Source organism: Pseudorasbora parva, chromosome 3 (genome assembly GCF_024679245.1).
Source record: "Pseudorasbora parva isolate DD20220531a chromosome 3, ASM2467924v1, whole genome shotgun sequence".
NCBI classification, from domain to species: domain Eukaryota; kingdom Metazoa; phylum Chordata; class Actinopteri; order Cypriniformes; family Gobionidae; genus Pseudorasbora; species Pseudorasbora parva.
Window position 1 is genome coordinate 25,255,375 of NC_090174.1, and position 13,853 is coordinate 25,269,227.

Sequence of the window (13,853 nt, forward strand, 5' to 3'; positions counted from 1 at the left end):
ATTTTGCCAACGCCTCTTATAGGCCAAAATAAATGAATGTGGGCCACTCTCACAAAAGTGCAAACAAAATCAATATCACCTTTACATTTTCAAAGTAATGTTTCTCTTTATAAATTCTATGTTCAATTTAGAATAATGGCTTCTTAAGTGTGTAATTTGATTTGATATTTGATATTTCAAATTTGATATGACCGACCTCCACATTGGCCAAACGATAGATTGTTCCATGTCTGCCAAACGATACAATATAAGACAGAGAAGCCGTGTTTCTTTGAAATACTGCTCTTATGGATGTTTTGCTGAGGAAAAAACCAAACAAAAAATATGGGTAGATGATAAAAAAAAGCCTTCTGAACTATTGATGATGTAATCGAAACATGGAGAGATGTCGATGATGTCAGTGCGTGCTCACGCTGTCTCTGTGTTGACGTGGCGTATCTGCCTCCAGTAATCCAGGCTAGCAGCAGAAGTAATGAGGCACATAGAGAAAACTGGAGAATGGCCTAATCATTAAAATCAAGTGGACCATACTCGCTTCTCAGGTAAACATCTGCAAATTGATAAAACAGAAATTTTACTTAGCGTTAAGTTACTGTTTCATTATATGAAATCGGTCTAGATAGCAAATCACCGTTTGTTGATATAAAGTTTGGTTAGCATCATTAGCACGAGACAATTGACACTGTTTATTAATGGGGATTTCAATATATTGCGTATTATTAAATCAGTGATATATGCTTACAGAAACTGCTATTGTATCGTGTATTCTAATATAACGTTATCATTTTGCAGATGGCGATATTGTAGTTGGTGTTTTGCGTAGCATTGGCTAAAATATGCTAACTGGGCTATTTAGCTTCTTTATGTATTAACCTTATTAAAGTGGCTTTATTCGGTAGACAACCACTTAACTTTAGCGATTATTTCGTGTGATTAAACGCTGTTTGGTTAGATGCCATCGTTTTTTTCTTGAATGAATGTTGTCTTGTCTTGTGAAGTCATGTTTAAATGCTAATATATCTTTAGCTGCTAGTTGGCTCTAACGTTACCTGCGCTTGTCAGGCCACTTGCAGTTCACAGGAGACCCTAGTTAATATTTCTGCACTTTCAAGACTAGGAAAATCCTTAAATTAGCTTGTGTCAACATCGGCCAAGGGTAAATTTAGTCTTATCAGCAGTGTTAGCTGTTGTACAAGGCAGAGCTCATTTTGTGTACTTACAGTAGTCTACTAGATGTCAGCCATATCTAATTTTTCCACTCCTCAACTATCTATTATTATTGTTATTATTATTTTAATCTGCCACGGTAAAAAGAACACAATGACCTCAGAACCATCAAACAAAGAATACATTTTGTGACGCACACCTTTGCCCAACAATAAACTTCATCAGATTTTTGTTCCTTTCAGAGTGAAAAATGACTGGAAGGAGCCAGCACAATGGTTTCCAGTTTGCAACCACAGTGCAGCCACCCACAGGTGGTTACATGTCCGCTTTTGGGAACAACTCTGAGACCGAATACTCTGAGGAAGATGGAGAGACTTTTGAACTGCGTTCCAGAGGCAGGGAGAGGCATCGCAGGAGCAGTGCATCTACAGATCGCAAGGACGATATTGTATACTTGATAAGGGACATAAAAGAGGGAGATACACTGATCAGCATTTCGTTGCAATATTTCTGTACTGTAAGTCATGGTTCCCTTATTGTGCCCTTAATGTTTTTCTTCCAGTACCATTTTGACAAATCTTATAAAGACTAGGTTTATTTTGAAGTCGGCATTAACTAATAATGTCTAAATGCATGTTATAGGTCATGAACAATTCACCCGTTTTAATTTATTTTTTACCTCATCTTTAACCAATGTCGTAAACTGGACATACTTCTCTAGTTATGTATGCCTGACGACTTTGCTTACAGACTTTGCTTAAGTTTGCCTAAACCCTCCCTCTGCAAGTTTTGCATTCATTTTCTTCCTTTTAACTGCAGCGTCCACATTTTACAAGATAATCAACAACCAATGGATTTACAGAGTCCAGACCCTACATTTGTTTCCAATAATCTGTTATACTCATATATCACAATCTGTAAGAAAAGTTCTACTGATGCTACTTCCGTTTCATCACGACTTTAATAACCATGTGGTAATGTATATTTTAGGATGATTAAGTTAATTAAAAAAAAATTGTAAGAATTAGAATTAGTGAAAACGACTGTTCTTAAATCCAAAAGTATGTCATTAGTGCAAAGGCATGTTAAACTTGAAGCTGCAGTCTGTAACTTTTTTGGTTAAAAATTATCCATAATCAATTTGAGCTAGTACATAAGCAGCCGGTATTTAAAACTGATTTAAAATCTCCTTACTGATTCACAATGGTAAGCTTGTATTGTTATTAGAGTGGTACTGGTGGATTTTTTCAAGCATGTCTTTGAGTCATTATGTTATGTCTGTACAGATAAAGAACGAGTCCGGCTAGTAGTAGTAGTATAGCATGTGAGGATGCTGCATAGATGTTATTTACTTGTTTAGATTTGCGGGGAAAGGAAAAATAATTTTGCGGGGAATATTCTTATTTTGGTCAAACTTCCAAGACGTAGAATCTGTGATTCCGACGTACAGTATTCACACCTGTATGGTGACTGACAGCAAGCCGCACATACTCCTTAATAGTGATCGACTGATATTGATTTTTTTGTAACAGATACGGATGTTTATGTGCCGATAACCGATATTTACTTATTGTGTTATTTCTGTTTTTTTTTTTTACAATTACAGCAACAACGCTGAACTGAGCTTTTTAAACACTGTCATTTTTGCAGTCTCACTCCCTTACATACAGAACAAAAGACATTTCCATAAATAAATAGTCAGATTTTTTTTTTTAAATACAGTGCAAAGTCTTTTGAACATTAATGCTGTTTTGCCTTTTTATTTATAAATCCAGCCATATTAACAACAGGCAAAATACATTTATAAAGTCTAATGTTTTCAAATGGAGAACAAATGAGTTAAGTCTATCAACTCCCCATAACTGAGCATAAATACAAGCATTCATTTTAAACTAGTTTTAAAAGGTTTGTGTTTAATGGACTAAAAGGTGAATATTCTCTGGAATATGCAAACATTGTAAAAGCTATGATGTATTTGCGGGTTTGTTTATTTTTCTTAAAAAGTCAGTCTCATCTAGTACAGTATCAAAATTAATGTTTGTGTCAGTCTATGAAATGCAGATGACCGAGCACTGTTTTCATCTATGCGTTTAACTTGCACGTCTCGCGGAGATAGGCATACTAATTCATTTTCACAAGCTGTAATAAATTCAATGTTTATTATAAAACATTGAATTGTTATATAATGTCAAATGTTATACATCACACGTCTTGTTTACATACAGTGACTAGCCTATATGCTGGAGCAACAACTCTGTGAGAGAACGGCTGAATGCGACTGAGCATAAACACAGAGACAGAAAGTCGGCGCTTTTATTTCCAACATGCTCTTATTCATGGCTGTTTGATTTTATTCATGTGAAGTTATGTCTTTATTGTGACATGACGGATTACCTGACTGACTCTGTCAGTGAGTTCGTCTCTAATTAGCGCCAAGTTTAAACTACATGCATATCATCTCATTTGTGGTTATCTCAATTGTGCATTACCGTTATGTTTAACAGTTTACTAATAAAGGGATGCAGGTTATTTTACCTTTGAACACCGCTGTTGACTCATCTCCCCTCAGACGCAGTTCTTTAATGGCGCGCTTGTATGTAATTCTCAAAACGTCCACAAGATGGCGCTTTTTATCGGGAAATCCGATATTACAAAACCGATACCTGATGATGGGAAAATAACGGGAATCCGATATATCGTTCGATAACTACTCCATAAAACATTAGATACGTCCACGCTGAGGAGCTGTGCCGTAAAGATGATTGTTCTGCAAATATCTGCAGGTTCCAAACAGAGATGGCGACAGGCAAAACTTGCAGACTAGCTTTAAGTGTATAGTCTCAATGCAAAAATAACACGTGATGCATGGTTCCCACTCTAAATTCTGAATGGATTATAGTCACACCTAATCATGCAAGTCAAGTTCTTTATTAACGGCACAAGTTATGATGCTGCTGTAAACAAAACTGCTTCACGGTACATCCCAAAATAATGAGTTCTTCCTGTTCTGACAAGTAAATCAGTCTTGCCCCCTAATAACTGCCCACTTATATTGTTCTGATTTTGATTTGTCTTGTTTGTTTTCAGGTTGCAGACATAAAGCGGGCCAACAATCTTCTAACTGAGCAGGACTTCTTTGCGCTGCGTTCCATAAGGATCCCAGTGAGAAAGTTCAGCTCATTCACAGAAACTCACAACACGACTCCCCACAAGAGCAGCTCACCCTGCAGCACTCGCAGAATCACAGAAATACAGATTTCTGGATCTTCCTTAGACTCATCCTCTTCCTCATCTGTGGACAGCGTGGAGTGCTTCCTGCAGGAGAAGGACAAGGACATTCAACTTCTCGTCAAGTCATCTGCTCCATCCAGGAGCAGCCTGAACGAGGTGGTGTCGTCACTGGAGCAGCCACTGTTGGGAGATTCTGAGCGCAGACCAGCCCATAAAAAAGACCCGTACTATGGGGCTGACTGGGGAATGAGATGGTGGACCGCAGTGGCCATCATGTTGGTCGTGGGCATTGTTACACCTGTTTTTTACCTGTTGTACTATGAAGTTTTGATGAAAGCTGATGTTAGCCACCACACTACCACTGACTCTATAAAGCCTGGACCAACACAGCCAGCCGTCGCTGAGCCTCTTGGGTTACCACGGTCCTATGCTGCCTCTCACCAAGACTCTCACCTACAGCCTGTTATTGAACAGCAACATTTTGTGAAGCACAAAAAGGAAACTTAAAGGGGCACTTAGATCACCAGGGATTTAATTTGGAGGCATTTATGGATGGTATAAGCAAAATCACATTTTAAAAAAGATGTTGTACTAAAACGAGGATCAAGTAATCTAGAAATTATTCCAATCCTGTCAGCATATTTCCTTGATGCATTTTGCACAGTTACATGCTGGTTTTGTTGCTTGTCACTCATGAGCCAGTGTATAGCTCTGTACCTCTATTAAGCTTGTAGTTTGCCTTGACGGCAAACAGATGATACATTAAGACATTTTCTGCCACTGTCTGATTGTCAGGGAAATAAACACTTTAATTTATTTTAGGAAATGTAGAATCCAGATTCAGTATTGCAACTGGTGATAAAGTTGCTGGGTTTAATTTTTAAACTTTTGCTTGTAAAGAAAACACGAAACTTAAAATATGGAACCATAATGGATTCCTGTTTTTCTCTTTTAGCAAGAGCACAGGGATGATTTGTAAAATATGCCCGCATGTGCTGAATTCCATTCGGGAAGCAGAGATGTAAACATTTCTATGAAAAATGGAGTTCAATAATTGACTTGTGAACAGTACGTGCCTTCATCCTGTAGACTCAGACTGTAGCTGCAGGTTGAAAATAAAGGAATTATATTTTAGCACCTGAATCTCCTAATTATTTTTTAGCACCTAGCTTAATACCAGTTTAGAAATTTATCTGTAATATATCTATAACTCAGTGAATAAATGTATCGATCAACTAAATGTGATTTTTATATAGTATGTGTGTATTGATACACTTAAATTCTCTTGTATGATAGACTTTTTAAGGAGCGATCGATCGCTTTATTTATTGCTAGTAAGTGGCTTCATCCATGTTGTCATCACTTCCTCCGCCGTATTCATCACCGTCTTCAAAGTAGTTTGCTATGTAGTCGTTTTCCTGTGGGAAAAAAAAAAAGTTACTGAGTGATTTTACTACTCTGGAATTTAGTTGAAAGGCAAGAGCATGTAAGCTAAGCACATTCACTATCGATTATTCAAACATGAACATCATGTTGTAAAATGCTCTGTGCTGTCAAAACAGTAGCACCAAATTAGTTTTCTCAGTAACTGAAACCATGTTAGATATATGCAAGGTGGTACTTAAGTGTTTGCTATGCTGATGACGACATGTTTTAGGTTAAAGGGTTACTTTAGCGATTTAGAATATGGCTTTGTATCAGTAGAAACTGATCGTGCTTCCCCCTTCATATCCTTCTGAGACGAGAGCTTTATGCATTTTATTTCTGAAAAAAAAATCCTCACATGACGCAAATATCGTCATTTCCATATCCAAATTTAATTTAAAAAGCAGATCGCTTTGCACAGAAAAAAAAAGCAATATTTAAGTGTTAGTTACACTGAAGTTCTTCATTAATTCAGTTATTTCTGTGGTAATGCACAACATTCTACAGATGTCGATGAAGATTTATTTAACCTACACTATTGTTATTGATTTTTGATAAAACCTTGTACCTCTTCAAGCTCTTCATCTTCATATTCTTCTTCAATTTCTTCTTCCTCCCCTTCCTCACCCTCTTTCTTCTCTTTCTTCTCCTCACCCTCTTCATCAGATTTTACCTCTCCCTTCTTCTCAAGTTCCTGAAAAACAAGTCAAACAGCTCAATCAAAATATACTGTATCTGTTTGCAAAGAAACAAGATTCAAAACAAATATGAATAGTGCAGCAGTTTATTGTGATGAATATAGCATGAACTCACATCCAGTTTATTCAGCACTTCCTTCTTGTCCTTACTTGAGATCATTGTGGATTTCTTATCTATACATATTCAAGTTGTTTAGATGCCATTCAAAACGGTAGTTTGTTCAAAGAGGGATTCTGCATTTCTTGATGTACCTCTTTTCTTCTTAATTATTATCTTCTGTGGCTTCAGCTCCTTCGGAAGACGGTTCCAATCTACAAATCAAGCCTATAATTTAAAATTCAGTCAAATTAAATTGTACACACGTGATTCCTGCAATACCTGGTGTCCAGTCGTCATCTTCAATTTTTTTTATTTCTTTTGTGTATTTTTCCTTGTACCTCTCCACATCTGTGAATTATACTGGTGAGCAGAGCACACTGGCAAACACTTTAGAACAGTACCAAAAAAAGAATTTAACCTCTAAACATTTATGACATTTCTTACTTGAATTATCATGGCTATAATCCCTAATCAGTTATAGTATTTCACTTAAAGTCAGGGTTAAATAGATTTAACATCTGAAGGTCACTGTTAAAACACAATATTGCCCCCAGTGCTCATCTACTTTTAAAATATGATTATCGCAGCAATCACAAGACACCTAGTAGGAAGCATTAGGTATTATATGTTACTAAATTGAATAAGGGCTACCACTCACCTCCCTTTCCTGTGAGGGATTTTATGTTAAAAGGGAGGTCTTTCATTCGTCCTCTCATCTCTTGTTTCAAAGCTCTCATATAGTCTTCATCATCTCCAGCTTTCAAAGGCCCTGGTTTGTATTCAATGTTCTGTAAAAGATACAATTATGTCATAGGTAGGCTAATCTCTAAAACTGAACAACAACAAAAAAGATCGAATCTTACTGAAGCTCAGTGGGAAACAATATCAATGTAGGAAGGTAACAAAATGGTTCAGAATAACTCACTGGGAAGAGTGGAGTCGGTCCTTTCTGGGTTTCAGGCATGGACCCTCTGGTGAGGCCCAGAGCCTCAACGTTGAAGGAAAATGCGGCTATTCCTCTGCCCTTTCCTGCCATTTTGGTCAGTCAAATATTCCTAAAATTGTTTGGATGAATGATGATCTGATAAAATATTTTTAAATACGTATTTATAAATACAAAATGTTGAAGTTAGACATAATTGGCGCTATCGGTATTGCGCATATTGCGTCGCGATAGGGCACGTGACAAACGAGAACCAATGACATTAGGCCTAAAACGTTTTTTATTTTTTTTATTTAACGCAATCTGAAAGTAAACTGGGGAGTGGAACTGTATCTTTAAAAATGTAAACATCAATCTGTTTATTACACAAAGCTATCATGTGACTTCATAAATTTGGGAATATTATCGTATGGATTTTTTTGTGTGTGTGTTTTTGGAGCATAGCAATCAAAATGATGATCCACTTTATTGTTTGGACAGGTGCTTGTTGATCTCCCCTGTTGAAACAGCATGTGGTTGAGTAAATTATGACAACATACTATTTCTTTAAAACTGCACCACTGATGCGAGTGGTTGCGTAGCAGGAGCAAATATTTAAGAGACAGCTGCTTACCTTGCTCAGAATTTAGACGAGTATAAACGGGTAACATTATGTGAAGGCACTTGCTTTATATTATTAATATGCATTATTTGGGTTGTGCCTATTTCCGCATTGACCAATAGTATTCCGACTCTCCAGCGCGTCATAGCATTACGCTCGGTGACGTGCTACGCTTGCGGAACAACAGGGTGTCAGCGTCTTTGCTGCGGCTGAACCAGCTAGATTTAAAACACAATTTTAGGTTGACAACCATACATTTGTCCTTCTATGCAATAATAATCTCTTGAATGTATTGGGGATGTCTGCGACCGACTGGTACGCGCATAAGTCGCTGGAAAATGGGGTATTTTGGATGCAGGAGCGTTTTTATGAATCGGGGAACAGGGCGAATATCTGGCTCATACGTGGGTCCCACCAGGACGTCGTCATAGATACTGGACTAGGTTTACGGAGTCTGCCTGAATACATCCATAGTAAAGGGCTGCTAGGGGAGGATTCGAAGCGCAAGAACCCGTTGTTAGCCATCGGCACGCATGTGCATTTTGATCATTCGGGCGGGCTGCATCAGTTTCAACAGGTGGGCGTGCACAAGGCGGAGGTGGATGCTCTGGCTAACGGTGACAACTTTGAAACCGTGACATGGCTATCTGACCGCGAGATCGTGGAGGATCCAGCGCCTGGATGGCGAGCAAGACAGTATAGAGTGAAGGCGGTTATGCCAACCCATATATTACAAGAAGGTGGGATCTATCTATCTATCTATCTATCTATCTATCTATCTATCTATCTATCTATCTATCTATCTATCTATCTATCTATCTATCTATCTATCTATCTATCTATCTGTCTGTCTGTCTGTCTGTCTGTCTGTCTGTCTGTCTCCCTCCCTCCCTCCCCCCTCTCCCCTGGTTCATGCCTAATCTACTCCAAAAGTCAGTAAAATGCTTCTCTCTCTCTCTCTCTCTCTCTCTCTCTCTCTCTCTCTCTCCCCCCCCCCCTCCCCCCCCCCCCCCGGTTCATGCTTAATCTACTCCAAACGTCAGTAAAATGCATGACTTCATTCTTTGAAGAGCTAGAGTAAGATCGAAACAAATCAGATCTTGTTAGACTCACCAGAGACATGTCAGCGGTTGGTGAAAACCAAGCTCACCGTCTAATGTGGCTTCATAATTTCCCTGATGGTGGAGATACACCTTATAGTGGCTCATTGGAAGAAACCCAGCAGAATCAAGAGTAAAGCTCTGAGGAAACCACACATGACCTCCTCTCCATTATTCTCAGTGAATGGGGTATTATGCAGTACTATATGCATAGATGTTTGTCATTGAACAAATGATTATGTTACCTCAGAGTATCTTCATATTATGAGGTGACATACTGTATGAGAGAGTCAGGGTTTCCATGGTCCTGGTAAACCTTTCAAAGGTTGTTTTTCAGGCCTCTGAACATCATGGAAAAGGTCTATAGTCAGTATTGTATGCATGTATTTTTTTTAATAGTGATTTTTTTCTTTATGTATTGTTATAATCAGCTGACAATATTAATTTGGTAAGAAATAACTCTGTGAGAAATAATTAATCAAAATGTATCCAGTAATTGGCTGTATAAGTCATGCAAATTCTGTGCAGAAAGAAACATTGCGTGAACCCTGAATTATTTATGATAAACAGACCATGTGTCTTTAACCCTTTTTGTATGTATGTGGATGTTTAGAAGCATACCTTATACAGATATATGTATGTGTGTTATATATACAATAGACACACATATTTGCTCTAACACTTGTGGAAGGGTATTATTAACCTTTTAACTCAACATTTTTGTGCTAGAGCAAAGACATCTCTGCTACAGTAATAATAAACCCTCTGTTTATTATTAGAGAAAATAATAAAAAGAGAGATTCTCTCTGTTTCATAACTTCTGCATCAGTCGATACAGCTTCTGCTGTGTCAGTGCTGCAATGCAGTGACAATATCCAGTTCCCACAATCTACATTTCCTTCCTTTCTTCCTCCTCCTTGTGTTCCCAGGTGACGTTATCAACCTTGGGGACCGGCAACTTACTGTTCTCCACATGCCGGGCCATTCCAGAGGAAGCATTTGTCTCCATGACAAGGAGAACAAGATGCTGTTCAGTGGAGATGTGGTCTATGATGGTTCCATGATTGATTGGCTTCCCTACAGCAGGATCAGCGACTACATCCGTAGTTGCGAAAGGCTTGTAGAGATGGTCGATAAAGATGAGATTGACCAGGTCATGCCTGGCCATTATAACACTTTTGGGAGCAAGAGGCTGCACCGGTTAGCGTCCAACTACATGGCTAGTGCCGGTGCCTGTCACAGAGCCTCCACCTGCGTGGTGAAGTCTATCGCCAGCCTGGCACTTCGAGCCTCCAACTCAAGAAGTGCCTGCTAGTTATGATACAGACTACTATGCAACAACATAAATCATTGCAGACCTCAATATTGAGCAGAGTGATAACACTGAGTAATACAGTGTGCTAATGATATAAAGTTTGGTAATAGTATTTGTGTTGATCATGGTTCAAAATAATGAGGGAGATATGCTGCAAAATATCCATCAAAGCATCAAACGGAATAGTAGACATTGCCGTATTTTAAAGGTACTGTGTGTAGTTTTCAACATTAAAATATTTTCTCCTATTTCACAGCTTAATATGTAAAGATATCTTTATTGGCCCGTTTCCACCGAGCAGTACGGTTCAGCACAGTTCAGTACGGTACGCAATTTTTGCCGTTTTTTATTTTTAGAAGAACCACACCATACCAATTTTTTTGCACCCTTCCATTGGGGTACCTATATAGTAGTCCGGTACTAAAGGGTGGAGCTAGACTCACTGCAGAACGTTGATTGGTTGATAGAGAATTGTCACTTGCACATTTTGTGTTTTTCCTTGGAGCCTGCAGCCTTGGCTCAAACTTGTTGTTTACTGTGTTGCTTCTTCTTTGCGTGAGAATGACGTTGATCGATACACCACGCCTATCATAGGGGATGGCTGTTGGTGGTGGAAACCCAAGCCGGATCAGGGTTTACTGTTCCGAATCGTACTGTACCGTACTGTACTGTACTGTACTGAACCGTACTGTACTGCTCGGTGGAAATGAGCCATATAAGACTACTAGAAAACACTAAAAGTGTAATCACTATGGGTACTTGTCATTTTCAGCTGCCCAATTCATAGTTCCCACAATGTGACTGGCGCAGAGACCTAAAGGGCAAAACATCCATAGAATTGCATTACAAAAGAAGATATGTGGAATAATGTTTGTAACCAAGCAAATAGAACAACTATTCACTACCATACTACGGTAATGAATGGTTGTTCTATCTGTTTGGCTACAAACATTCTTCCAAATATCTTCTTTTGTGTTCAGCAGAAAAAAGAAACTCATACAGGTTTGGAACAACTTAAGGGTGAGTAAATGAGTAAACGTTTGGGTGAACTATCCCTTTAATGTGAAAAATACTACAAAGTCCCTTAATGTACTAAAATAGTGATATTAAAATATCAAATTCAGTATTCACCTTGATGCATATACAGACAGGCAAGCAGATTTACCGAGATTAGTAAGGCAAAACGTTAAATTATTGTTTCTTAATTGTGGTTTTCTATGACAACTGCACGTTGCATTTATATTCTGAGTTCATCTGCTAGTACATAGTATGCATCATTGATAAGGCGTATACTGAATTGTCTTTTAATATCACTGTCTTAGTACATTAGTACTTAGTGCAAACCTGGTAAAAACTTGTTTTCTCTCCAGGTGTGTTTGATGTCACATGAAAACTATGATAGCAGTGTTTACCCACCCCCAAACTAGTTAAGCGCAAGCCCCACCCCACGCTTAATTTCATTGGTCATCTAAGTCACGCATTCACCTACCCAGAAAAGGTCAGACTTCATGAATTTAGTTCAGAGTTCAGAAAAATCATAGATAGGATTGCTACTGTGACAAACAGTAATAATATCTATCAGGATGTGCTACCAACGTTATCCACTTTAATTTAAGCTATATCCTGTAGAAGTGCAAGACTTCACTTCTGATTCATTAGCCACTATAACTAAATAACTAGAAGAATAGCAATATGCAATCAACATTAACAGTAAAAATATTTGCACCACAATGATTTATGATTGTGATAAGTTTAGATATGACAAACACCAGTTATAGAGTTAAGGGTTAGTATTTGTTTCAGTGTTGTGTAGTCAATCAACACATGAGTGAAGGCTTTAGAATCGGCTGTTTTATTTTATATATTTGAGAATTAATTTTTATTATATTTTCTAATATTAGGAATATATATATATATATATATATATATATATATATATATATATATATATATATATATATATATATATATATATATAAATGGAAGACTTATTTTTTATATTTTACTTTAGTGGATGCCTGATTTATTTCAAGTAACAGAAATGTTTCTTTATGGGTTTTAGTTAACTAAAATAACACTCCTGTTGGGTAACTCTTAATTGGTTTAGGGACCATCACACCAATATGGTGAAGTTGACTGGCTTGAGTTTGGATGGGAGAGACCAAACCCCAAAGGACCAGATGATTGGGTAAACTTATTTGGATGTATTATTATTTTTGCTATTCCATTTGGGTCACTAGTAGTTCAGAAATTACACACAGTACCTTTAATAAATAATTGTATTACATATACATTGTGATACTTGTCTACAGATCAAAATCCCATAAGGCACATTGTAGCTGACATAATTACACTTACAATCAGCAGTGGACTGATCTGTTTTAGGGCAACCATCTTTTAAGAGACAGCAATGTGTTAGCTAAAATGGGAGTTAAGGTCAATTAGTAGCATCCTGTTGACTTGTTCTCTACGGAAGTCTCTGCATGAGATATTGATGTAGCACTGCATGGATGGAAGCAGCATCTTTCTATTATTCTATAGCCTTAGAGTGGATTTTGTTGTGTGTATTTGATAGAAGTGCGTTGCTTGCAAACAAAATCATAATCTTTCAGCGGCATATTAGTCAGGAAAAATGACTAGCCTTAACAGAAAGATGCCTGAAGTGTGATTTTTGTTTGGTTTAGTTCCATAACACCATATAAGTAGTTATCTTGCCTGTGTGCTTATTTGCAAACTGCACAATAATTGTAATTTATTTGTATTAGTAACTTTCTTATTGAAGCACAGAAGTCAGTGTTGGTGACATACAGTAGTTGTGTTAAGCCAAAAGCTTTTTTCCCTCAAAGTAATTCACTGCCTTAGTTTAATCATAATGTAAGGGCCTCCTTTTTAGCATTCAGATGTGAAAATATCACATGTGAGTATGAAACGAGATGTTGGGGAAGGTATGAGAATGACTGACATCAAGTCACTCATTTATGTTGCCAAACTATAATATGCTGCTTGACTATTTTGATGTAATTTTCATAATGCTGAAATGTCATTTCCACTTAATTAGTATCATAAAAAGAAGAGTAGAATGTGTTTGTGGGAATGTGATGGACATGGATATATATATATGTATTCTGAATCTACAGTTGAAGTGAGCTTGTGCACTATGTTTCTGCTCAGGAATTCCTTGAATCCAGGCGACTTGAGCAGTGTTATACACGCAACACTATATTTAGTGCCTCTTGGGGAGTGTAAACAAACGAATACCTCGCAATGCCATGA

At 37.6% G+C, this 13,853-nt stretch overlaps 3 protein-coding genes across 7 annotated transcripts; 2 read left to right on the forward strand and 1 right to left on the reverse strand.

Annotated features, from left to right (window-relative positions):
- Positions 1–383: 383 nt before the first annotated feature.
- lysmd3 (LysM, putative peptidoglycan-binding, domain containing 3) lies at positions 384–5,532 on the forward strand. The gene is made up of 3 exons (XM_067438223.1): positions 384–542; positions 1,410–1,684; positions 4,255–5,532. The coding sequence occupies exons 2-3, from the start codon at positions 1,418–1,420 to the stop codon at positions 4,903–4,905; spliced, it is 918 nt and encodes a 305-aa protein (XP_067294324.1). The 5' UTR covers positions 384–542; positions 1,410–1,417; the 3' UTR covers positions 4,906–5,532.
- Positions 5,533–5,625: 93 nt separating this feature from the next.
- Positions 5,626–8,255, reverse strand: polr3g (polymerase (RNA) III (DNA directed) polypeptide G). 5 transcript variants are annotated; one of them, XM_067438226.1, is made up of 8 exons: positions 8,178–8,255; positions 7,547–7,676; positions 7,280–7,409; positions 6,901–6,969; positions 6,774–6,833; positions 6,637–6,695; positions 6,392–6,517; positions 5,626–5,816 (listed from the first exon to the last, which is right to left on the reverse strand). In XM_067438226.1, exons 2-8 carry the CDS (start codon positions 7,655–7,657, stop codon positions 5,730–5,732), a joined length of 642 nt encoding a protein of 213 aa, XP_067294327.1. In that variant the 5' UTR covers positions 7,658–7,676; positions 8,178–8,255; the 3' UTR covers positions 5,626–5,729. The 5 variants fall into 5 exon arrangements, with proteins under 5 accessions (XP_067294327.1, XP_067294330.1, XP_067294329.1 ...); XM_067438229.1 differs by lacking the exon at positions 8,178–8,255 and adding an exon at positions 8,029–8,047; XM_067438228.1 differs by lacking the exon at positions 8,178–8,255 and adding an exon at positions 7,757–7,812.
- Positions 8,256–8,328: 73 nt separating this feature from the next.
- mblac2 (metallo-beta-lactamase domain containing 2) lies at positions 8,329–12,479 on the forward strand. Its single transcript, XM_067438224.1, has 2 exons — positions 8,329–8,905; positions 10,195–12,479. The coding sequence occupies exons 1-2, from the start codon at positions 8,464–8,466 to the stop codon at positions 10,578–10,580; spliced, it is 828 nt and encodes a 275-aa protein (XP_067294325.1). The 5' UTR covers positions 8,329–8,463; the 3' UTR covers positions 10,581–12,479.
- The last annotated feature ends 1,374 nt before the right edge of the window (positions 12,480–13,853 follow it).

Excerpts from the sequence above, each read along its gene's own strand:
- lysmd3 (XM_067438223.1), top strand. The coding sequence starts at position 1,418 with ATGACTGGAAGGAGCCAGCACAATGGTTTCCAGTTTGCAACCACAGTG. Across the intron at positions 1,685-4,254 it reads CGTTGCAATATTTCTGTACT|GTTGCAGACATAAAGCGGGC; the intron begins GTAAGTCATGGT and ends GTTTGTTTTCAG.
- polr3g (XM_067438226.1), bottom strand. The coding sequence starts at position 7,657 with ATGGCAGGAAAGGGCAGAGGAATAGCCGCATTTTCCTTCAACGTTGAG. Across the intron at positions 7,410-7,546 it reads GACCGACTCCACTCTTCCCA|AACATTGAATACAAACCAGG; the intron begins GTGAGTTATTCT and ends TATCTTTTACAG. Across the intron at positions 6,518-6,636 it reads AAGTGCTGAATAAACTGGAT|GAACTTGAGAAGAAGGGAGA; the intron begins GTGAGTTCATGC and ends CTTGTTTTTCAG.
- mblac2 (XM_067438224.1), top strand. The coding sequence starts at position 8,464 with ATGTCTGCGACCGACTGGTACGCGCATAAGTCGCTGGAAAATGGGGTA. Across the intron at positions 8,906-10,194 it reads AACCCATATATTACAAGAAG|GTGACGTTATCAACCTTGGG; the intron begins GTGGGATCTATC and ends TTGTGTTCCCAG.